At 44.0% G+C, this 19,786-nt stretch overlaps 1 protein-coding gene across 1 annotated transcript; it reads right to left on the reverse strand.

The window, feature by feature from the left end:
* Positions 1 to 509: 509 nt before the first annotated feature.
* LOC131576145 (CX3C chemokine receptor 1-like) lies at positions 510 to 12,396 on the reverse strand. Its single transcript, XM_058832523.1, has 3 exons — positions 12,235 to 12,396; positions 10,918 to 10,992; positions 510 to 2,122 (listed from the first exon to the last, which is right to left on the reverse strand). The coding sequence occupies exon 3, from the start codon at positions 2,106 to 2,108 to the stop codon at positions 1,047 to 1,049; it is 1,062 nt and encodes a 353-aa protein (XP_058688506.1). The 5' UTR covers positions 2,109 to 2,122; positions 10,918 to 10,992; positions 12,235 to 12,396; the 3' UTR covers positions 510 to 1,046.
* Between the last annotated feature and the right edge of the window lie 7,390 nt (positions 12,397 to 19,786).

The following is a 19,786-nucleotide window of genomic DNA, read 5'->3' on the forward strand; positions in this document are numbered from 1 at the left end:
CAGCTGCAGTTTTCCCTGTGGAAATCAGCCGTGGTGGGAAAGGCCCCAAAGCTTGAGGAAGGTTGTAGTAAGCAGCATGGGAATGTGGTTATTTTGTCCCCAAAGCCATTGTCTGTGACAGTGTAGACACCGTGTTTACAACATGTGGCAAGCAGGGCATGGCTGCGAGGCAGGGACTTACCATGCTCAGCTTGATTGGACTGTATTTGGACCAAGCACAGGGATATCCAAACCCATACTTCTAGTTCCCATTGTTCCAGAAGGTGCTGATGTCCACTGGTCAGAGTCCTTGGGGATTGCTGAGTGAAGAGCTCCACTGAGCTCTGGCATTTGGCTGAGGCCAAGCCCATGGAAATTGGGAGATGCACCCACTGGTACATCTCTAATCCTACTGAATGGATTAGAGATCCTTGCTCTGATTATTGCATGCTATAAACACAGAGAGCAAATAGGTGATACTAAACACATGTTCAGAAATAACTCCTTTTTATTTTAAACAGTGGGATTTTATTACTTACGAAAGAACAGTTAAAACATTTGTTACAATCAATAACCACAAAATCACTTCCTTATGGAGATATAGCATCAAAAATACACCCATTTACTATCAAAGACAGTAAAATTTTTCCTAAAAGTCAGTCACCATTCATTAAAAGGATTTCCCTTAAAAAAATGAGTTTAGGTCTATTTACATTAGTATCACATGCACATGTACTGAAATACACACAAGTTCCAGTGATGTAACTGTTTAAAAGGTTTCCTATCATTAAATTCTTCTCCAGCTCCTTTTCTAGGCACAGTGTTCCTTTTGTTTCTACTTTCCCTCTTCCTTGCTCTTGATTCCATTCCATGTCCAACACTGACATATTGTATTGCTTTTGTTTTTTAAATCTTTACTGTTTTATAATATTTAATGCATAACTAACTGAGGCATGTCAGTAATTCAGTGCAGCCATTAAGGCTCTTCATAAGGGTAAATGCAACCCCTCAGTGGTTGCTATCCCTGCAGGAGACACATATTGATACATTTCTCTTTCTAGACCCTTTTAGACAAAGACAGAGCCATCCTGGTCGCTGGTGTTCAGGGTTATGTTGCTGTTCCCCACACTTTCTGCATAACTAACTGAATGAGGGACCTGGTAGTGACTGCAGGGCCCACAGAAACACTGGAATGGACAGTACTTCAAGCAGACATGATAAAGGTATTTCCTGAATCTTTCCCCAGCAAAGGCATAGATAAAAGGATTGAGACAACAGTGACTGAATGCAATGGTTTCAGTCAGGTGCATTGCATAGTCCAATGACTTAATTTGGTTGCAATTTGTGAATAACTCATAGTGATTTAAAGTATCTAGAAAAATCAATACATTGTAGGGGGACCAAAACAGAAAAAACACCACCACCACAAGCAAGATCAGTTTTATGGCTCGTGCCTTTTTCTGGTTTTTGCAGGACAGGAGGGTTTTGATGATCCCACAGTAGCAATAGAATATGATACAGACTGGGATGAAAAAGCCGATGGTGTTCAGCTCCATATTGCACAACACTGGCCAGATGTTCTCCAGCTTCTCTGGGAAGACAGGAATGCAGTCATTTTCTACCAGCTGGGAGAACACAAAATGTGGCACTGACACTAAAACTGCTATTGCCCACACTCCGCAGGTTACAAGAAAGCCGTGCCTTACTGTTCTGGATTTCAGAGAATAAGTTGCCCGGACAATGGCCAAGTACCTGTCAACGCTGATAACAGTGATAAAGAACATGCCCCCAAAGAAACCAATGTAATACAGTGAGGAAACAGCTGTACATGTCATAGTCCCAAGGGTCCACCCACGGACCGTGTTGGACGCCCAGAACGGGAGGGAGATCACAAAGAGAAGGTCAGAGACAGCCAAGTTCAGGAGATAGATGTCGGTGATGCTTTTTTTATTGCCTTTCACAATGGCAAAAACCACCATTAGATTCCCTGTGAGGCCAAGAGCAAACACCACAAGGTAAAATATCGGCAGAAATATTTTCCCAAACTCTCGGATGTCGGTTTTGTTGCAGGAGAAAGCGTGTTCATCATAAGCGTATTCAGCTGTGGTTTCTGCGTATGCTTCTGTCATGCTGAATTTTCTGGCTAGAGGCAAAATGGAAAGAGTAAAGAAAATAACATTAGAGTGATCTTATATGTGCTGTGGTAAAGTACTGAGGGATAGCACCAAGCATGTTTTAGGATTTTGTGACTATTTATTTTAGTGAGGGTTGTATTACTGTGGAGCTGATAGTGGTACTTACGTTATGACAAGAGCCCAGACCCTGCTGTTACATGTACTTCACTGAAAATTAACTCTTTAGGATAAGAAAAAAAAATAATGAGAATTTCAAGGGCTGTCACATAAACCTCTACTTACAGAAGTGCAGCAGGAGCAGCAGCAAGCTGAGATCTGGCTGAGCTGTGCATGTGGTGCATGGCAGCACCACGAGCAGTGCAGGCGCTCTGTCAGTCTGTGGGCAGTGCTTGGCAGGAAATGATAGTTCACAAATAGATGTTGAGAGGATTTGGTCAACACCCCAAAAGCCCCATCTCCACCTCTCACTAACCCTGGGCTGGAAAGGTGGCAAGACACCCAGTTTGGCCAGGCCTGAGGTGATGCTTCTTGATAAGAGGGGAGCAAGTCTGCGCTGGGACATTGTGGGCAGAAAGTGTATCTTTGATGAGGCTTTTCTAAAAATCATCCTATGATCAAAAGAAAATATATTGACCCTTTTCCTCAAGCAACAAAGCATCTCATGACTGCTCCTGCTCTGGCTGTGAGGCTGGAGCCAGGAATTCACCTTGGCTGAATCCAAAGAGAGGATGGGGTGCAGGTGTGTGACCTCTGGGCTCACTGGTCTGCACACCCAAAAACCCAGAGCATCTGTCAATTCATCTGCTCTACTTTGGGATGTGGTGTCCAAGTCTCTGCAAAGATTTCAGTTTGCAAGGAATCAAAAATCCTATAGGAGTGCAGAGATTGCTGTATTCAGTCTGCTTCCTGGCTGGGTAAAGAGCTTGTAAGTATCCATTACCTGCTCTCACTGTAGGAGATGAAAGAAAGTGAGTGTGATACACTGCACAGAAGCCCAGGGAGATGATAACATCTCCCAAGTATGATAACATGGCCAAATCAGCCTGTTAAAGCCAAGACTGAGATAAAATGTCAGTGATAACCAAACTGCCACTAATTGCTGCCTCTTGGCCACAGTGTCACCATCTTCTTACAGGGATCCCTCGCTGCCTGTACAGAAGGGACTCGGTTCAGCGACCATAGGCTGTCTCTAACAGAGATGTTTACACCTCCTGTTACATCTCCTGTGGGAAATGTAGTCAGCACATCATGTAGGCAGTCGACTAAGAGGGTGCATCTCATCCAATGCAGGTTAGGCCAAATTTGCTTTAAGAGAGGACAGACTGCTTTCCAGACTGCTGAAAACTTCTTTTCCCAAATATAAGGTGAGCATGGATACACTTCTCAGTGCTCAGTGGTAGGTGCCGATGGTGTGTAGCTATTCTGACTCCTGACACTTAGAGCTAAGTGATTGGAATCCCAGCCTGCAGACCCACATTTCACCAACAGCAGTAGTTTTTATACCTTCTGTTTCAAATAAGCCATTCAAGATTAAACATGAAATGAAGATGTCCTCAGGTGTGAGACAGTTTTCTATGACATGGTGGTAGCTACAACAATATTCCCCATGAGCAGCTACTGTGACCATACCAATGTTTTCTCCTAATGCCTCATTGCCAGAGCATCATTTTTTGGTGTAGGCTGTGAAGTTCTGGCCTATTATTTTGTAGCAATATCTTAAAGAGGGTACTTTTTTGTACTAGTTGGAAATGCAGGCTCTCAATTTTAAAAGTATTTTTTTAATCTGAATGTTCAAACCCTAATGATTAGTGCCTGCAGACTCTAGAAAACATCTTTGTGGTTTCCACAGGAAAAGTGGGCTAGAAAAGGCTGCCTCAGCACTGGTAGCTCTGGGGCATGGGCACAGTATGGGGAAAGCTGTTTGCAGCAGGCAGGCACACCCATGGGCAGAGCGGCTCTTGCAGTATCAGTCCACTTGAACTGGGAGCTAAGTCTGCCTTCAGTCTGTTCAGCCCCTGCCTGTCAGGCCAGTTCAATTCTCCAGCTTCTGGAAAGGAGGTATCTGACACCAGCAGAGTTAAGGGTACAAACAGGAAAAACTTATGTGCTGGGGCAGAAGCTGACATCAATTGCAAACAAGATACTTTCTACTGGTGAGGTAAATAAAGAGTTGCCATCTCTTTATCTGCCCTGTTGAGTGACACAGATGTGAGCAGGAGACATATAATCTCAATAACCTATCATTTTCTGCTGTCCCATCCCAATTTCTTTCTTTCTTTCTGAGACTAAATGTATGCAGCAAAAGCATCAGGATACACCAAGTCTCCTGTCCTGAATATATGTCATTCTGTCAGTCCCCCCAGCTCCTTTGCAACTGAGCTGTTACTGCACCCATCTGTGCAGCGCCGGAGCCTCCGCCTTTCTCTGTGGGCTCAGCTGGTTCTTCACTGATGCAGCAGTAGCTGAGGGCTGCACAAGTGACTGACTGGGGCAGGAGCACCTGGCCTATGAGAAGACACTGGGTTTGGTCAGCCTCAACAAGAGATGTCTCAAGAGGGATTTTGGGAGAAGGTGTAAAGGTGAAGCAGACAACTTTCCTTGGGGGAATATATAGCAATAGCAATGGGAAATCACTGCCTAATGTATTGAAAACAAATTTTTGTCATGATGGTGGTCGAACACCAGGACAGGGCTCCCAGGAGGTTGTGGGATCTAATCCCTCGAGATACTTGAAACTCAGCTGGCCCTGCTCTGTTCATGGGTTTCGACAAGAGACCTCCAGAGGTCCTGTCCTATCCTTGTGACTCTGTGGCAATGCCAGACATAGATCATGCTGTTTCTGCAAAGTGTCCCAGCTTCTTCTCTGCCATGTCAGCTCTTGTTTCAGACATGTAATTCCTGGTGTGACAGCCAAAAGTCTCATCAGACAAAGAGGAAAAAACTGATGGAAGCTTGCTCGTATCCCCTTAACACCTTTGCTAATTGTGCCGTCATCCAGAGAAGGCTGTTTTGTGGTGCTTGCCTTGACTGTCTGTGCTGTGTGAAATCCCTGCTCTGGAGAGAGAGAAAATGCACATTGCTTTACTCTCCTCACTAAGAACCTCTAGCTATGCTGGTTTTTAACAAGCTTTTTCCCTTAATTCATATCTAGAAAGGCAGCTTGTCCATCTGGAGAGTTTCCATATGTATCCATAGAAGTCATTGTGCTCTGTTGGACACAGGATGTCACACATATAAGGAAATGCAGCTCCCACCAGGGGTTAGCCCTCAGGTCTGGCAGACTTCTGCACAGACTTCTGAACTGGCATTGCCTGGAGAGAAACCTGGGTGTGGGAATGGCTGCCTTCTTCTGGAAGCAGAAGGAGAACATTTACACAGAAGTGCAGCAGAAACTCCTGGCCTTAGTAAAGTACTTGCTTGTGCTGGAATATTTCCAGAAATACCTTTTCAGCCAAGTAATCTCCTATAAGTCACTGATGAGGATCATTTATTTCTACAGTAGCAAATTATTTCCTTTACCCTTAGATGGGTGCATGTGGGGTCTGTGTTACAACAACAAGGAGGGTAAGATTCTGTATTGCATTTCCAAGGGCAAGGAAGGAATGCACTTACCACTGGTGTTTGAATCTGCTGGCAGTCTGTGGCTTGTTCACTGTCTAGCTACTGGGTTTCATATATCAGCAGTCACTCATATCCTTCCACCACCTGCACAGGCAATGCTGCAAATACTGTTTGAATTTTTAGCTCCTCTGATACCACTTTGCTCAGTTTAAACTGATGATACTCAGTAGGTGGGCTGCAAATTTCAAAGAGCTCCAAAAACCCAGCCCATGCCAGATAGGGATAATGTGTTGAAATTATATTGCACCTTAAAGAGAGAAACTTAGATCTGACCCTCCTCCATACTTTCCTGTCAGGTATTCTCTGTCTGCGTCTCAAAGTCCACTGCAGCACATGCTACAGGTTTCTCACCATCAGCTTCAACCCAATTTTCTCTTTTATGCTTACAATAAATGTTTACCCCAAGGGACAGAGTGAATTGAAGAGTGCAGAGGACACAGGAGGACTGCAAGTCTTTGAGGTTTCTCCACCAGATATTTTCCCTTGCTGACTACAAGAAATAGTAGATTCACTTCTGCTTCTCATGGAACTGCTCGACCACTTTTCCCTCTCTCTGGATTTCCCCATCGATTTTACACCCTACTCTTCACAAACACTTCTGCTCTTAATCATGTTTATAGCTATCTCAAGGACCGTAGTCTGCAAGACCAAGACCCCTGTTTCTCAACCCAGCTATTCCCAACCACCATGTGCACCCCACATAATACACAGGGAAGTGAAATTGTGAGAGGTCTGCAAACTCCTCAAAGGAACAGAAGTTGCATTTCAATCTTCAAACAACACTGGCATCAGGCTGGGTGACACAAGAGCAAATCCTCTTTATTTATCTGATCTTTCCAGGTGTCATCCCTGGCACCTCAGCCAAGTGCCATGTTACAGGCTTTACTGCCAAAAGGAGGGAGATCTGCAAGCAATTTGCCTCCCTGTCATGCTGCTTCTACCACTAAATTAAAAGAAATTTAAAAAATGACCAAAACCAGACCTCTGCCAGAGGGTCACGCTTCAGATTTGCACAATATCCCAATAAAAGTATTTCAGCCTCAGAAAGATTTTTCTCACTCTAGTCAGCATTTCTGAGTGATGCTTACACGCTTTTCTCATGCTGGCAAAACATGTTTTCAGCACACACTGAATGGCCTGATGAATCAGCTGGCCCTGGGAAGCTGTAAACTTGGTGAGAACCGCTGCAAAACCCTACAGGTGTATGTATATCCCTTTCTCACCCTTAGATCTGAGCTGCCATCACCCCACCCAAATATACATGCTCTTGCGTTTTTGCATTTGCAACTACACCCACCTGCTTCTTACTAGCTGGTGATTCTCAACAAGAACAGAGGGATGACCTCAGGCACCTCCAGGTGAAATGTTGCAGCTGAGGTGGCACTTCTAACACACAAAGGAACGAGACTAAAGGAGAATAACCAGAACTGGTTGAGAACTAGGAGGAGATAGCACTCCAGGCAAAACTTAACCAGCCTGACCAAGCAGCTACCACAGAACCATTAGAATGCTACAGACACCTCTACCCATGGTTTAGATCATACACCACCCAAAACTTACTTAATATCCTAACCAGAAATGGAGCCCAGTTGCTAGTCCTATGCTCTGCTAGTTCCTGTAATTTACTCTAGTTTATTTTTCAGAGCAGGGTGGTTCCATTCATAGGCAATGGCCTCTGGAGCTGCTTGGGATCATGTTAAATAGCCAGGGTCAAAAGCAAGCCCATCCCACTTTTGAAGCTACTTCAAAATTTCTACATTTGAAGTTCCTTCAAACCTTAAATTTCAGCCTTTCATTCAGTCCTGAAGTGGGGAGATGTTCTCACTATTCCACCTCTATGTGCAGACCTCTGAAAGTGGGAAGCAAAATGAAAGGGCTAATCTAACCTGACCTTCAAATCAGTAAAAAGGAATTTAAATTGTTAAGTGGCAGAATGCATCTAAGGCCAATCTGTGTGGCTTTATAGAAGAGGAGCTTTAGTTTGGGCATCTGATAGAATTGCAAGGTTGAAAAAGGAGGCTGTGTGGGTGAGTTGGAGCTCTGATTTGCACTGCATGCTTATTTGGTTAACACATGTCTCCAGCCCAAATCAAGACAAATAAAGCATTGCAATATGATTTTGACTGGTTAGACATCAGATCTCAAAAGACAAACATCCATGGAGGAAGCCTTGCTGAACTGGAAATATTGCTTGTAAAATGTAATTGTAATATTGCTGTGTAAAATGACAAGTTGAAAGCAAAAAATTTTGGTGTTTTCATCATTGCTCTGAAAGCACATTGGCAATGAGAGCTGGCAGGGGCACGTGATAAAAGGGCTACAGGCCTGGAGAGTGATTCAGACAGTCTGAGTAATCTGGCACTTTCCAGATGATTCACACTGGCCCTAATGCAGCCAGATGTAACCAGTGACATGCTTGGGGGTTAAACAACAGGGGCCACATCTCAACAGCAGGGGCATATCTGAAGGAAACCTAACTGCAAGAAAAGATGATGCAACCATTGGGTGCTAAAAGAACTTCCAGATGGGAAGGAACAAAAGAGGGATGACTTTACCATTGCAGAGATTGATAGAGGGGCTGCAGGCATAATTTGGTAACACCTGATTTCACTTTTGTTTGTGTTAATAATCTTGCTAATTATTTGACTGGGATTAGCTATCTGTCAAAGTGATGCAGGGAAATTCAAACCAGAAACATGCAGGACAGGAATATGATGAACATTTTTAACAGTGAAAGGATAAAGACTAGAACAGACTTCAGGCATGAAAAAGACATTTTTGTGTGTCTGAGGGTCTTCACTTCAAGAGGAGGTATCAATCTAGGAAATGGATTTAAGCCAGACATTGTGGAGAAGCTCAGCGGGAGGGTGCTGGGTTATACCCTACAGCCCTTGATAGGCAGGGAGGCAGACCACGTTGGGGCACAATTCTCTGAACAACCATGACTCTCTTTTGCTATTAAATGACCAAAAAAGCAAAACTGTCCTTTGCCCAGCACTAGTTAGCTCAAATCCTGGGATGTGACCCTTGGGAGAAAGCAGGATCCTGTGAAAACCATGGAGCAGCTGCTGGTGTTGGGTTAGCAGTGAGTCTGTCATGATGATTGTGAAAGAAAGCAGCATAGTCTGGAGATCCTGTTATCAAATATCCACTCTGTTGAAACCTGTGTGTTTTCCTACCTAACCAGTTTTTTTTAATTCCTCCCTAGCTTCTGGGAAGTGTAGAGTGTGTGGAGTAATGCCATATGCTCGCTGCCCCTCCAGCTCCTCCTCAATGACTTTATCGTGAAGAAATTCCTTTCTTTTGTCCTTTTTTCTGTCATTTATTCTCAGATCAACTGGACTGGATCAACTGTTTTGGCCCATCAGAATTCTGCAAGCCCAATAAATGCTTTTCAATTTGGGCGATTTAATTTAATTACTGGAGGCTTCCCTCAGTAATTTGAGGATAAGTTTTTTTAAAGCAATGTGATGCTTTGTTATTGAATTTTCCAATGAAGGGTGAAGTTGAAGGTGCAGAAACATGATGCTGAAGCTTTCAAAGAATTAGGCCACTTAAAGTGTCATAAGCAAATGACTCAGAAATAGAAGCCGATAAAACCACAGCTGATAAGAATATGACTGAATATTGCGGAGACCTTGGATCCCTTTAAAACGGTATTTAGGTCAAAGATATTAAAAAAAAAAAATCCACTTCCCTGATCCAATTCTACAGTTTTTACACCAATATCGCAAACTAAATTAGAAGCAGACACCACTAGCTGAAGATGAGAAGCATGCAAACCTACAAACTCAAACCAATGTTTTTTGGTGAAAAAATACATTTGAAAAGATCAGACTTTGATCATGGAAGGCAGGAGGAGATAATGTAGAGTCCAAAATCCCTAGGGTCCCTCTCACCTTTGCGTAGGGCATTATAATAACTTTGGAAAGTAATTTCTCAATGCTGTTCCATGCACACCTGGAGGTAACAGCAAGTACCAATCACAGATCAAAACACATCACATCAAAATGAGGTGTATTCATGATTTATAAAGAAAACACAAAAACATGGACTTTCTGCTGGACGTTTCTGCCAATGCCAGGGGTTTCATCACCTGTCTTTCAGAGCAGCAACCAAGGTATTATTTTTTACGAGATCTTGCCCTTGCTCCCTCAGTGCACTGGCCAGGCTGGTGGCCTCACTCAGGCTGTTTGTGCTACCACCACAGCACAATAGGCACAGAGGACTGAACCCAGATGTCCTGGGCACATCCTGCCCTCAGCAACATCCTCCATTTGCTGGTTTCATTGCCCCTCCAGGAAGACTTGCTGTGAGCCAGTTGGGAGGGACAGCTGCACCACAGCAGTGTGTGGTTTGCTCGGGCCAAGGAAAGACCTGCCAAACCCCCGGCAGCTCACCCTCGAGGTTGCTGGTGTATTTATAGCAAAAGCTGAAGTTTTAGTGGTTTCAGCTCCTTCCCTCAGAACTGGGGAGTACAAAGCCCCTCTGAGGCTGACAGGGTGGACATGCAGGAGCCTTGGTGTCTGCACACTTTATGGGGCAGGGAATAGGTTCATGTTTCAGGGCATGACCAAGTCTATTGAACACATGAAGCTGTTTAAGAAATTACTTCATGCATTTAGGAAAGATGACCTGACAGAATGACTCAGACTCTCCCCTGCATTTTAAAAGTGAAGTTCAAAAATCACTGAAATGATTCTGAAATTTGCATCCATGTCTCTCAGGGTGGTCTTGATCCTATAACCAGAGCAAAGGACCTCTGCAGAGCTTCTGCAGCCTGAGATGGTTTTCCAGCAGTGCCCTGCTCTCAGAGATCAGCCAGAGGATAGGAAATTAGGTAAATGGTGAGTATTGTTGTAGAGCAGTATTTATTTTGGTCCTCACAGAGGCTGGGGAGCACTTTAACTTAGCTTCTGGGGAAGCAGTGGCAGAGCTGAGGGAGCAAGTGCCCTTCCAAGAGCTACTCCCCAGGGAACTGGGTGTTTGGGGTTGTCATCTGACAATGGTGACAGGATGGTGACTGTCAGGATCAGGTTTTTCTTGGAAAATTTATTTCACAGGTATTTTATCTAGCCTGTTATCTCCCCTAATTACCCTTTCTGCTTGCATGGTTGCTCAGGCACTCTGTATCTATTTTTTAGAATGTATAGCTGACCATTTTGCCAGTGTTTTCTCTTACCTGCTCTCCCTCAGTATTTCTTTTTCCCAGGCCTTCTCTTCTGAAGCAGCATTCAAATTTCTTTTGTATTTTCTGCTGAAGGGACAGAAAAACCAGACAATTATTTGTAGCTGAGCACTATGAACACTGCTTGTACTTTTTTATGGTTACTGTTGGCTCTGTCCTCTCACTGTATTGTGGCATCTGTTTGCTTCCTGCCCCCACCCCCTTTCTGTAAATAATAATTTGACATTGTCTCAGCATCCCTGAAAAATCAGGGAAGACTCTCTAGCAGTGGGAGATCTTTTAAATCATCTTGTCCATCACTTCAGAGAGCAGAGAACATTAAACTTTTTTGATTGTGTATGGATGAGATTTATGTCCTGCCAGCTCCTCCCTGGGAATATCAAGCTTTCTATGGGATTTACTCTCAATTTATTATATGTTGTCTTTTGTCAAATTTTTGCCTTTTCTTCTCCCTTTTTGACTCTTTCTGCACTTCCCAAACTCCTTTGATTCATTGCAGCTGCCTTCTTTTGTCCTGTCATCCAGCTCCCTGCCTCTGGCTGCACTGCCTGCACACAGGGCTCGCCCCAACAGACCAGATTTTGGGAGACACTGTTGTGGATCTGTGTTTATGTCACACAAGTGCTTAGCAGGTTGCCACCACTGTGATACCCAAATGTCTCACACAAACCAGCAGACATGTTCACGTAACATCTTTCCTGTGGAAAGCTGAGTCACAGAAAAATCAAGTATGTTCTACAGAAAGGTAAGGGTTTTCAAAAATCTTTAATTTCCATTACTCTCTTGCTGGTCTGTCTGTATCAGACAGCTTCCATTGGCTCTACCAGATTTTCTACTTTGGGCTGTCTTTCATTCAGTGATGTTTTGGATATTGGTTCACTGACTAAAACTAGAAGCAAGCAATGCTGGTGAGTTGTGAAATCTCTGCAGACATCAAACAAAAAACTTCTAATGAAGTAGGAGGGCTGTATCTTCTTGGTCTGTTCTTCTAGGTTCATGTTGCACACTAGTCATATATCAGCATTTACTAACCTTGAGGATTGCTGTCCAGCAATATATTCCTCTTACCACAAGATGCCACCAATAATTAGTGACCAAGTAAAATTTATCTGTTCTGGTTCACTTTGTTAACAAAAGAGCTTCCCTTTTTACTTTCACAATTTGTAAACAGTATACACATCATCTTTACCCAAATTAAATATCATTTAGGTTCCAAGCACTAAGCAATGAAGAATTTCCTTAAGTTCATGAGACACCACTTCATCTAATCTTGCTCTGCCAAAATATAGGGAATATATAATTTTCTCTTACCTTAATTCATAGTTGCATTGAAAACCGATGTTTTCTTCAAGCTGAGCCTGTTTGGATTTAACTGTATGTTTCCTCTTCTCTAATGCTTATGCCTACATGAACGTGTTGGCTTCCTGGGGGCTGAGCTTTGGGTTGAGTTGAGAAAGTATGTGCTGATGCGCTGTGCTTGGGTCCTGCTGGCTTCTTGTGAAACTGTGAAGTAGGATACAGCCACTCAGAGGGACAGAAATAGTTATAGGGGACAGGATTTGCACAGAGACAGAAATGCCTGAGGTGCCATGACAGCATGTCAAAGCTGTCACCCCCTTAGTTCCCCTCATTCTATGCAGAATGAGACATTTTTCACTCAGACACAGTACAGTGTGTAGAAATACAAGTTTGGTACAATAGCAGGGGCCTTGAGCTGTGGGGATGCAGGAAGCATCACAGAGGAGTACAGGTATAGGATGGTCCAAGATGGGGCACAGGCTGGCACTGAGAAGCCCCACAGCTCTACAGAACTCACTGATGGTCAGTTAAAAAAAATGCAGATCTGGAGCTGGGAAAACTGGGTTTAGTGGTAACAGAGAGAACAAAATTAGTACCTAACATACATAAGGGGCACTGCCTATTGCAGGTTGTGTATAGACCAGTGAAGAGAAAAGGTATAGAAGCATGTTGGAAAACATAGAAAAACAATCCAAAGTAAATCCTAGAAGAAGACAGAAGGAAAATCAGGGTAAACATTGCACTCATCCAAGGGAAGAACGGGAGGTGCTGACAGCTCACTGTGACACTTCACCACAAACATCAGCTTTAGGACCCAAAGGAGAAGGGAAAGAGTGAGCATAATGCCAGGAAAATGATAGAAACTATGTGTGTTGAAAACATTTAGCAGATTTAAACTGATAGCAATAGGAGCCTTGAGAATGCCATTGCACTCACAATAAATTCTTGGCCCTACCCATACACTGTGCCCCCTCTTTGTCAACAAGATTTTAAGCATAATGTCTCTCTACAGCCCAGAAACAGGGGTGTCTGAGGGTTTAAAATATTGGGATTTTCATTACTCAAGGGCCCTTCTTGGCCCCTGACCTGAGCATCCTGCTCAGGGTTGCACTATGAGTGCAGCACAACTGGGATGCTGCAAAGCACATTGCCAGGCACCACTGAGGCACCAAGGGAAGTTCCCTCTGGGCTGGAACCAGGCAGGAGGCTGTGCAGTGGGATGTGTTGTGAGAAACAGACACCACGTCCAGTTGGCTGCTGTACCAATAGCAAGGACAATACCAAGGAATACAAATACAAGGAATGTGGTCCTGGAAACACTCCCAGATACTGCCCCTGCCTCAAATGTCAAGGGAGATTAAAACACCTTCTCCCCAAAGGCAGAGCTGTGCTGTTTTCAGGCAGGCTGACCTTGGTGGGATTTTAGGGGTGGAGAGTATCTTCCAGGTTGCCTGAGATGTTGCTTGTGGGTTGGTTAGCAAGTTGCAAGGACATCTTCATATAAGTTCAGTTCTGGTATTTCTGCCAATTACATTTTGTGTTTTTTACTGTGTTATGCTTTATCTAGCAAATGTAACATCCCCAAAAGGTACACAGCAATGTAATTAAGGTCAAACCATGGGCCTGCAACATCAGCCAAATTATGCAAGTGATGTCAGCCAGGTGGGACAGGGACCTGTGGAAATAATCAGAGAACTGACTCCTGGATAGGTGTTAGCCAGGGACAGCAAAGATACCCTGCTGGAAATAAAGTTTAAAGGGTAGGGAATTATAAAGTGCCAGAGCAGTGGATTTTCAAAACTCACCTTTTTCTCTGACAAGTACCAGTAGACCCATCCTACCCATTCTTTAAAAACAGATGTAAAGCACTCGGCACTGTTTTCAGGACAATATCAAAAGGCTGGTTTCTCCCCACACTCTGAAAGTAGGATCATATGACTGCCAAAATTGTTAATTTTTAACTTGCAGAAAGATAATTTCTGGTAGATGGTACTAAGGAAATATTCTCATTGTACGAGAACCATGAGATTCAAAAAGTTGAATGAAAGCTTCCTCAATGCCAGTGATAGTCCGATACAATCAGAGCAGTACTGCCCTGTCTGCAGATGTGCTGTTGTTTAGAGGACATCCAAATCCAAATTTGTCTCCCATGTCCTCATGGGGATGATGACGGGCTGTGTCCCTCCATCCCCACCTCCCTCAGCCTTACAAAGAAGGCACAGATAGACCAGTAGAAGCTTCCCCTCTGGGACCTGCACATGCCAAGCTAGTTTGCTGCTGACCTGTAAAACATGGGCAGAACCCAGACAGACATGGCCACCCTCACCCTGGTGGGCATCCACTCCTGGGCCACCAATACTCAGCACAGTACCTCTGATGTAGCTCTTTGCAGGCAAAATCCTTGAGAAGGGGGGTCAGGACTTCCCATACATAACAACCAGAGAGGCTGTCCCCAGGCATTGCTTACCTCCAGGTAGAAAGAACCTCCTAGCAACCGGGTTTTCCTGAAGGTAGTCATCAACCTCTTCCTCCTGTGCTGCGCAGAATTTACTGGAACCAAGCACAGAGCAAGCTGTTACCCTAAAAAAGAAATTAGGTTTGCCAAATTTTATCCACACAGGTTTTATCTGGAGACTTCAATTAAAGAGAAACCAAACCAAGCTGACTCACAGAGATCCTCAGCAGGTGACCCCAGAAGACAGAAAAGGCTTTCTGCTGGATTCTGATGTGAGCGATAAGCTGACATAAGAGTGCTACTCATAATCATGGTGTGCACTTGTAGTGCAACATAGACAGTTGAAAATATGAAACCAATACCACCTGAAAGACAACTACCACATCAACCGTATCTCTGCTCTCCATCTTCAACCTCTCTTCACACTGGTATTGAAGACAGCTCAGGAATAAAAAATGCTGAGGAAGCTGCTGCAAAGCAGCTTCATTCTGGTCCATACACGATGGAAAACATCTCTTGTTTCTCCAAGCTAAAACAAAAAAGACATTGCATCCCTTGTAACCAGAGAGACTTTTCCTGGGAAGGGCTAAGCACAGTGTGCTGCTTTATCAACTGGCAGGGACACAATGATTTTACAGGAAGAAATCAAGGGTAAAGGATGTATGCGCAGAGACACTGTGGGTAAAGAGGGGCAAACACCCTGTACTTTTTATTCCATCTCCCTCTGAGTGGCCTTCCAAATTTGGAAACTAATTTCTTTCAATATCTGGGGAGACCAGAGGTATTTCAACACCACTGATATCTCCATCTGCTCTGTGGCCAGGCTGCCAGGTCAGCTCGGGGAGGCAGGGTTTTTCACAGCATCACTGGCAAGTTCAAGTTTTGTGGACTAAAGCACTTGGTAAAGAAATGTCTAGCCTGAAGGATCAAAATGCTGTTCTCCCCAGTACACTCTTTGCCATGGAGGAAAGCCTGATGCTGGTGATTTTCTACAAAAAGAGGCTCTCTTTGTTCTCAAGAGTTTCACTGGAGTCCCCTCTGCAGGGCCAATGGGGAACAGTAGTGGCCTGGGTGTACCTGCCCCATCCCACAGGAGCCCTGCGATGCAGAGCTGCCCTTAGTGGCTCAGCAGCATGACACACACCATAGCCATGATTGCACTGACCTCTGCTGGACACTTTTTCGTCTTAATTTCTCCAAAATCCTGATACATTTTCTGTCAGCTGGGTAAAGGCCCCTCTGGAGGTGCATCCCTGCCACACCGGCATTCTGCTCCTCTCACGCTGTCCTGCAGCAGAGCCCACTCGGCAGCTTTTGGTGCAGATGTGTGCACTAGCTGCTCAAACACAGACACACACAAAAATCGCAGAAATCATTTCTGTGCCTCACTTTTGAGAGAAAACCCAGCAGAGAGCCTCATGCCTTCATTTCACTATTCTGCAGAGATGCAAGAAAACAACTGAGCTCTTTCCAGCCACCAGTGGGAGATGCATTTATTCTGCATTAAAAAGGTGGGGATGCAGAAATTAGCCAGAGTAAGGGAGAAGTTATGTCTAGGGATGAAGATGTTTCGTCCTGAGGGCTGGTGAAGGGAAGAGCCACAGAAAGCTGAAGGTTTGCACAGTTTGCATGGCTCAAACAGATATCAAAAATAAAGATAAACATTTATTCCCACATTAGAAATATCATGGAAGGGATAAGAGCATTGGAACAGTTTAGTGTTTAGGCTCACTCATGCCTTGGTGATGCCATTGTGTTCCTGAGCTCCAGCTGTCACACATATATGGTGCTGTCCTGCCCTGGAGAGGTGGCAGAGGCTCAGCCAGGTCTCCTGCAGAGGTGTCCTCCTCCCTGGGATAGGTGATGTCCCTGCGAGTTGCAGGGTGTGCCTGAGTTACAAGACCCAAGAAAGACGGGAAGAAGCCTTTGGCCGGGCAATCACATCCCTTCCTTCACAGGCTCATCCAGGCAGAAGGAATGGCTGCAGAGCCACACTCTAGCAAGCTGCTGTTAAAAATGGTGAATAAAGCAATGCCTTTCCTCCCTCCTTCCCTCCTCCTCCACCCCTCTCTCTTCAGGGCTGCAGCTGAGCACACGTCGGGGCACTGTGGTGCTGGGGACACCGAGCTGTGCAGGGATGGTGGTGCAAGATGTGCATGGGAACAGAGACAGACAGTGCAGACACTGGGAAAGAGGAGAGTGGAAATGCTGCCTGCCTTGCAGTGAGCATGGACAAGACCCAAGGAAACCACCCAGCATTGCTCTTTGCTCTTAGCCCAGTTGAATACCTGAGCATTAGGGAGCAAGACCCATTTCCTCTAGTCCTTGTTGCATAAGGAAAGGCACTGCCTCTTGGCAGCTGGTTTGCAAATATTCCTTGCTCCACAGATCTCTTTACCTTGCTGAGTGCTGCAGCCAAGGCTGGTGCTGACTCAAACACCAAGTACAATCAATATTTTGCCATGTCCTGGCAGTCTATCTTAGGCCAGGGCCGTGTTCTTCCTTCCATCTATCTATCCTCACATTCTGCACATGCATTCACACCTTCTCTGAACTCAGGCATGTAGAAGATCACAGAGACTGCAAATCTTCCAAGCCTGCCAAGTGAAGAAAGGGATGAATGCCCTGGCAATACAAACCTGCATGCATATTGCACATTCCTTAATGTTAGTGGGAAGTCTGCCTGGATATTGTGAAACACAAACCTTAAAAAGTTTTGGATTTTAGAAAAGTCGGGGTTTTAATTGGGACCTGGCATTACTGGAATTTCTAACTAAAACAGAGGGACCATGCTGAAACCAAGGGCAAATGGAGAGGTCTTATCAAGGCTAGAAGGTATAGATGCTGACTCAGTTTGGCTTAAGAAAGAAAATAGAAAACCTGATAAAGACAATAGTAAATCAAAAAAGCTCACTAAAACAAGAAACTAAGAGCCCAGACAGATACCCATCTGGCCCATTTGTCATCTTGCCCTGAAAGGTAGGAAAGTCAAAACAAAGAAGAGATGCATTCCTTTCTCCCTTTCAGGACCCCTACTCATAAAAAGACCGCTGACTTATTTCAAAGAACAAACCATGCATGCTTAATTGCCTTTTTCCTCATTAGCATGAGAAGCAGAGAGTGGGTGGTTACTGAGTTATGAATATATATTTGTTTTCAATACTTTTGTAAAAAAAACCTGTAATCATCTGTACTCAGGGCTGTGTGCATATTAGGGATGACCCAGCATGGGTCCAGTGCTGATTAAACATACACTTTCTAATTAAAACAATCAGAGAGTCTTTGTCCTTCATTGTTGAATATTGATACTAGATCATATCCAGATTTTGATAAATCAATAGGAGCATGGTGAGGAAAATCTGTTTGCTGGGGTGACACAGCAGACACTGCTGTTTGCTTGGTGGTATTTTCTCTTGCATAGAGCTCATCTGACGTGGTAAGTCTGACCCAGCTGCTGACACCAGCGTTACACTGGCTGCACTGACTGCTGGAAAGCACAGCAGACCTGCAGGGACAGCTGGTGGCCACTGAACAAGAGCAGTGTGGGGTCAGAATGAGGCCCCAGCACACACACACGTCAGCAGAGGCTGTAGGAACCCAAATCAGTGCTATTTGGAGGCGGGGATTTCTGTGAGCTGTCTCTGCACATTTTGGCATTTCAGCCAAGTCAGCAGAAACACAGATTTACCTAGAAGCACAGTGCTCAGAAGTCATGTGTCAAAATGACTCACTACAGTAGCAGCTTTGCTTTGCCCAGTATTACTTGCTGCCTTTAAGGGACATTAACATTTAAGGTATTTTAACCAAATATGAGCATCAGCCCACACATTACAGTTAAACTTGACGTTTTCAGACTAAGGTTATAATTATCTTTCAATTTCCCAAACAATATTTACATCTGGACAGAATACCTAAAGTAATTTATTTTTTTTCTGTCATGATCCTTTCTGGATCCTCTTTTGCTGGAGACAATAATTTTCATGCTGCTTCATAACTGGTATACATATCTATGTATATATAATAAGTATTTTCAAGATGCTGAAAATAAAACTGGATTATCCTGGACATGATACAAGTAACTTGGAGAGTTGTGCTTGGGGAGTTTTGTATATGCTAATGTGGGCCCAACCCTGAGGAGGAGCATCCTTCAGCTATGAGAAGAGTGGGACACAAATACCCTTCATTAACCTTTCTTTTTCCTCTCCTTAAAGTTTTTCCTGGTTCTGACCTCCAAGTGTAGCTGGATGTTACCACAGCAGAAAGAGGCAGAGCTGTGCTGCTGGCTGGCACGGCTCTTCCAGAAGGCACCAAGTCAGTCCCATCCTCATCCCCAGATTGCATGCACTGGCCTGAACAAGTGGCCTGAGGACCAGAGATTTTGACCAGTTTTTCTCCATGCTGCCTTCAGAAAGAGGATTCAGCATAATGCCAGAAAAAGCCATATATGGACTAGTTTCTTACTCAAGAATACTCTTTTGGGACTAGAGACTATCATTCCCTGTGCTAAAGTGGCAGCCCTGCAGCTCAGAGCTGAGATGAGACAACAATCTGCTAGGTCCCACTTCACACTGTTATCTGAGGGATCTAGAAACACCATGAGCTAACATGTCCTCAAACACCCCACTTTTTGCAGGTCTAGTTCAAAAACATGGTCCTTAAACATACCCATCCAACTGCTGCACAGGTTTGCAGTGTGGCAAGTGATTTGTTACAAGCAAGAGAAAGCAAGGCATAGTGTAATAAACCATTTAAAACATTTGAAGTATGTCACCAGTACTCACTGAAGGTCAGAACCAAGTCATGTAGCAGTTGTATATTAAAGATAATTATGTTTTAACTTTGTGATGTATTATTAGACACGTGACCACCGTTCCTAAATATCTTATTGTCTGCTAAATTGGCACTATACCCCCATGTGATCTATTCAGATATATTTATTACAAGATGAAAATAGAATGAGAAATTTTAAGTGAGTAATCATGAACTTCTTAATGAAACCCTTAGGTGCTTTTAATTCATGCATTTTAAGGAATAAATATATGTTTTAACAACCTGATAAACACTCATGAATACTTTCTGAAGGATGTCTGAACATTTACTTGTGATTTA

The sequence above is a fragment of the Poecile atricapillus genome, chromosome 2 (genome assembly GCF_030490865.1).
Source record: "Poecile atricapillus isolate bPoeAtr1 chromosome 2, bPoeAtr1.hap1, whole genome shotgun sequence".
Classification (NCBI taxonomy): Eukaryota; Metazoa; Chordata; class Aves; order Passeriformes; family Paridae; genus Poecile; species Poecile atricapillus.

What these genes read in the sequence shown, in the direction of transcription:
- LOC131576145 (XM_058832523.1), bottom strand. Translation starts at nt 2,108, where the DNA reads ATGACAGAAGCATACGCAGAAACCACAGCTGAATACGCTTATGATGAA.